This window comes from Bombina bombina, chromosome 6 (assembly GCF_027579735.1).
Source record: "Bombina bombina isolate aBomBom1 chromosome 6, aBomBom1.pri, whole genome shotgun sequence".
Taxonomy (NCBI): Eukaryota; Metazoa; Chordata; class Amphibia; order Anura; family Bombinatoridae; genus Bombina; species Bombina bombina.
Window position 1 is genome coordinate 882,987,017 of NC_069504.1, and position 6,000 is coordinate 882,993,016.

General features: G+C 46.5%; 1 protein-coding gene across 1 annotated transcript in view; it reads right to left on the bottom strand.

Annotated features, from left to right (window-relative positions):
- LOC128664760 (uncharacterized) overlaps positions 1-4,583 on the bottom strand; it is a 28,042-nt gene extending 23,459 nt beyond the window's left edge. Inside the window, exons 1-3 of the mRNA XM_053719568.1 lie at positions 3,549-4,583; positions 3,074-3,386; positions 419-538 (exon numbers count right to left, since the gene is read on the bottom strand). Of these exons, the coding sequence (XP_053575543.1) occupies positions 419-538; positions 3,074-3,386; positions 3,549-4,583 (1,468 nt within the window). The remainder of the gene's footprint in view (positions 1-418; positions 539-3,073; positions 3,387-3,548) is intronic.
- Positions 4,584-6,000: the final 1,417 nt, after the last annotated feature.

Here is a 6,000-nt window from a genome sequence, read left to right on the forward strand (position 1 = left end):
GCTCCAACTAATTCTGATATACGAAAAGCACCAAAAAAGGCCAACACAAAAGCAGCCCGAAATAAAAGAAATTCAAACTTAGATGAACATACAACTCTTAGAGAACCTAATATCTGTCTTAAGGTATCAAATACCACCGGACGTCTCCTATCATTACACACCTGACCTTTACATAAACCTCTTACAGCCAACCGAATGACAAACAACTTTGTCAAATCCTGCATTCTCAACAACTTAAAAAGGAAACTCATAGCTGCAATAGACTTTTGAACTTTTGACTTAGACCATCCCGAATTTCCCCATTCACCCACCCATGCTAAGAAATCACTATCCCACCCCTCATTGGCAGACCTCATTCTTCTTCCAGACACATATTGAAACCAATGCCTCCACACAGATATATATGCCACCCAGGTACCTTGAGCTAGTGCTCCCCTGGCAAAACGGATTAGATCCAGGATTTCAGATCCCACAGCTCTGGCGGACATCCAACACCCTCCTTCTCCGCATCTGGAGCCACTTCCCAGAACCTTTCCCACTGAAAGCGAGAAAGAGCATCAGCAATGACATTCTGGTAACCTGGAACATGAACAGCACGAAATAAAACATTCATTTGCATACAGTCCAACACAAACAACCTCAAAAGTCGCACCACAGGCAACGAGCTAGATGTAAGTCTATTAATTGCGAATACAACTCCCAAGTTATCTGTGTGGAAAACCACCTTTTTGTTCCTAAGCAGATCTTTCCACACTTTTACTGCGACCACCAACGGGAACAATTCAAGAAAGACCAAATTCTTATTGAGGCCAGCTTGTTTCCACTCCACCGGCCATAAACCTGCAGACCAATGCCCCTGAAAAAAGGCGCCATACCCCACGGAGCCAGCTGCATCAGTATACAAATGAAGATCATAATTCGAGACTGCCAAACCTTGCATTATCTCGCAGCCATTAAATTTTTCCAGAAAAACCAACCAGATTTTTAAATCCTCTTTTAGCTCCTTACCCAACCGAATCCAATGGGATGGGTTCTTCACACCAACTGTCGCTAAAGACAACTTCCTACAGAAAACTCTCCCAACCGGAATAATCCTGCAGGCAAAATTTAGCTTGCCTACTAGGGATTGAACTTCTTTAAGCATGAGTTTTTTCTTTTTAAAACAGCTCTGAATGCAATTTTTTAAGTCAAACACCTTGTCCAAAGGCAAACGGCATTCCATACTTACAGAATCAATTTCAATGCCCAAAAAACTCAAAACTGTCTGAGGGCCTTCAGTCTTTTCATGAGCTATAGGAATGCCAAAATCAGATGCCACATTAAAGAAGTGTTCCATCAGTTGCGCACAATCTTCAACCCCTGCCTTGCCTACAAAAAGGAAGTCGTCAAGGTAATGCACCACTGACTTCAAACCTGAAACTTGCCTAACGACCCATTCCACAAAAGTGCTAAACTTTTCAAAATACGCACATGATATGGAACAACCCATTGGCAGACACAAGTCCACGTAAAAGGCCCCATCAAAATAACAGCCCAATAAGTGATGACAAACCGGATGTACAGGTAAAAGCCGAAAGGCTGCTTCCACGTCCACCTTCCCCAACAAAGCACCCACACCCGCTGCCGACACCAATCTAACCGCCTGATCAAATGATGCATACCTAACCGCAGACTCATCAGGATCAATACCGTCATTTACCGACGAACCTTTCGGGAAAGACAGATGGTGGATCAGACGAAACTGACCAGCCACTTTTTTGGGGACCACCCCCAGTGGAGAAACCCTCAAATTCTTAAATGGCGGGTGACTGAAAGGCCCTGCCATTCTACCCAATGCAACTTCCTTGACCAATTTACCTCGGACAACCTCCGGAAATTCTTTAGCAGACTTTAAATTCCCCGAAATTTGACAAGCCACCCTTTCCTCAAAAGGAATCCAAAAACCAGAACTGAACCCCGTTAATAACAACTCTGCATCCCTCTCTTTCCCCCTCACCTTAGCGTAACGCTCTAGCCAAGGAACCATCCTTCTTACCTTCACCGGGGTCTTGGCCCTTAAAAGCAACCTCTCCTGCCTTTCCACTGCCACCTTTCTTGAAACATTTGGTCCAAGGGTGGGTTCCCTCACAACCGGAACAAGCATGCTTGTATTTGCATCCGGTACCGAACTTACATACTCCTTCATTGTACTGAAAGCACAATCCTTTCCTAATGGCCACTGCCGCACCTCCTCCAGAGACTCCCCCGGATGGGCTGTTACCCCCAGCATTTCCTCCCCCGAAACCACGAAAGGACCCACGCATCGGAGTCATCAACTCTAACCATATCCCCATATCCCGGTCATCCCAACGCATCTCCGGTCTTACAGCCAGGCGCTGACGAAATTGTTCATCATACCGCCACCACGCCAATCCCCCGTAAGTGCGGTAAGCCCCTGATATCTCGTCATAATAGCAAAAAAGAGCTGAACACTGATCTGAAAATTTTTCACCAATTACAGCCGCTAAAATACAAAATGCTCTCGACCAATTTGAAAGTGTTTTGGGTATTTTACGGTAACGTTTCTTGCGTTCATCCTCTTCTTTTTTCTCCTTATCCTTTGTGTCCTCCTTGATCTCCATCATCTGTTCAAGTGGTAATAATGAAAACAGCTCTAAATATTCCCGTTTCCATATTTTTTCTTTTATATCTTGCGTCAAATGAATCCCCAGCGGACCGATTGAGCATAAGCATGGTCTTCTCATCGCGCTCTCTGGAACTTTCACGATGTCCCCCGAAGAAGTCATGTCTTTTTTCTGCCCTTTGGTCCCTTCAATTACTTGACCGCTGTCACCCGAACCCGACACCCCTACTGCAGCAAGAACCACACTTCCCGTCTCTGGAACCACTCCTGGTACAGGAGCCCCACTTCCCGAACCCCCACTCCATGCTAACGCAACATTCCCTCCCTGAGCTTCCGGTTGCTTCTCAAATTTTGCCAATAAATCCTTTAAACCGCTCACCAAAGCCTGCTGCGCATTTCCTCCAACATGCTCACTACCATGCACACTCACAATTCTTGTAGCACCCTCACCTGTGGGCCTGGGCGCCGTAGCTGGCTGAGCTGCTCCAGATTCCCTCGCCTGTTCTGCTCCAATCACCGCTGGTTGAGGCCTAATTACATGTTCCCGAGTCCTCTGCGCCCTCCGTCTGTGCGAAGATGACCTAGATCTTCTCCTCCTCCCATTCCTTTCCGCAGTTCTTTCCAACCTTCCCCATGTAGGAGAACGCCTTTCCTGACGATGCCGCACTCTCTCTTTAGGCGACCGGGATCTACCACGACGCCGTACATCACCAGACCTCCTAGGACTGTGGCGCTCACGGGTATCCCTACCGTGAGGCCGTATCTGTGGAGAGGAGACAGTGAAAGGCCTATTATGACATCCCTCCCTATCACTCCTAACACTCGCTACCCCAGACATAGCCACTGAGTCTCCCACACCTTGTTTCCCCATCAAACCTGGTGATAAAGCCCTTATTAACTGTTCCAAAGTGGCCAGGTCCCCTACCTGCCGTTGAACCACCGGTCCCGCTGAGGTGCCTTCCCCGGGATCTTCCATATCCAAATCACTGTATGTATAATCAAAACACAATGCATCTCCCTCCATGTCATGCCCTGACGGAACAACAGAAATATCTGTCCCACCGCCCACCTGGGCCCTTCCTTCCTGAACTAAACCTGCAGGAGATAAACACAATACATCAATTCCCCTATTTTCCTTTTTTCCCTTACCTTTACCAGATTGCTTTCCCCCCCTCAAATTGCTTTTACCCTTTCCCCTCATGCAAACCCCTTTTACATTATAACTTTTTCCTTCACTGTTTAATTGCCCCACACTACCTCTCCCCACCCCACAGCCCGCTTCAATTTGAACCTTACCTGATCTATTACCTTTTACTGACTTCCTCACACTTTTTAACCCCCTCCTAGAAACTCCCTGTACAGACTGACTCTCCTTAATACTCCCTATAACCCCTTCATTAACATCCAAACCTTTAAAAACAGCCTTTTTTGCAGCCCCCACTTTATCCCTCTCCAAAGCTAATATTGTGCCTTCACTATCCCCTTCAACCAGCTCCCGCATTTCATGTGAGGCAACAGGATTTAAGTCCTTTGCCGCAGACCTCTCCTGACAAGTGCGAATGGTTAAAGGATCCCTAACCAATTCAAATACTCCTGATGTTCCTAAATTCTGCCCTGACAACGACATTTCACCCATATGATCAAGGCCCAGCCCACTCCCTTCAATTGTCCTACCTGCCGTAGAACCGGTCCGGTTAGCCGCCTCCTCAGATTGCACTCCTTCCAACGACCTCCGTACCGGCCTTTCACGACTTCTCCTCTGTTCAACCGCCACAGCTTTGGACCCTCCCCCCCGCCGGGGGGCACCGACACTGCTGTTCCCGATTTCTGGTGACAAGCGAACCGGAGGCCTAGACCGCCTCCGCGACCTGCCGTCACTGGTCCCTTCTGAAGTGGCTCCCGGGAGATTGGCCGCCACCAAATAATCCCGGAGCCATGCTGTCCCGCGTGCTGCCGCCATCCTGTTCACCTCTTCCAATAGTAATTCCATTCTCTAAGGCCTATCCAAACGCAAGGTACAAAATTTTCCCTTGCGTTTGTATAAGCTACAGAGGACTGGAATATTCCCGCCCAAGCACCAAGTAACCGTTACTTGGCTCCGCCCCCAACATTAGACGGCTCCATTCGCCAGAATAGGGGTCACATTCCCCTCCGTCAAATTCTTTCCTCCAGGGAGTCCGGATTAAGTTAACTTTGGGTAACTATGGGTTAAAAAAAACACATACAACTTGTTTTATCAAATGCTTTTGTTAGCATAGAATAAAGTTTCCTAATTTTAAATTTCCCAGAGTGCTACTCTTCAGTTTCCCATTTTGTGTCCCAAGATATTTATTTAATGTGACTGACCCAAAAGAACACATTGACAGCAGATGAAAAGGATGTGAGAAAGTTAAATAAGTAGGAGGAACAAAAAAGTTAATAGGGAAGCATAGCAAAAGTGAAAGAAAGAAGAGGAAATACTACAAAGCTGTCCAACCTTTTCACATGAGAAGCTGCATAATTATTCTTTTTTTGTCCACTTGTTGGGTCTGACAAACAAATTTATTTTAGTGTGTACTACTTGTATGTAAATATGCTTCAAATGAACAATTATTTAGTTAGCTACTTACCATTGTTTTGGTTTGCACAAACACTAGTACTTGCCAGCCAACGTTGGTACAATTATCCTTCTTATTGTACTGATCTACAATGACCTGCACACAGAATCCCCTCCCCTCAAGTTGAGGGCCAGATCAGTGGCGTCACTAGGGTTGGTGTCACCCGGTTCGGTAAGTTATGGTGTCACCCCCCCCCCCCCCAGAAAGCAGACACACACAAAAACACAGGCAAACACACATACAAACACTCAGACACACTTAAAAACATACTCAGATGCACACACAAACACTCGGAAACACACTCAGACACACACACAAAAACACACACACAAAAACACTGAGACACACACACACACAAAAACACACACACAAAAACACTGAGACACACACACACACACAAAAACTCAGACACACACATACAAAATATGTAAACTGCACTGCATTAATTATAAAGCGCATGCCTAGAGCTGCTCTCTGGCTCATCAAATGAAAGATAAACAGAGCACTCTAAAAATAAATCACTAAAGAAAAGTTTTAGGTGCAAACTATGAAAATTCTGCTCTCTGACTCTGTTCCAAGTCTGTCAGTGCACAGCCCCGGGCCGCGTGCCTACCGCTTCTTATGGCCAATCACCTCTGCACTCTGCCCACCCCCAGACCCCCGCCCGCCCTCCTACCTGTTCAGTGTGCACTTAGTGTACTGTAACCGTAATGGTCTGGTGGGCATCATACGTGGCTCCTTCACTTTAAAGACAGTGTCAAACAGTCATGCGCCAGATAC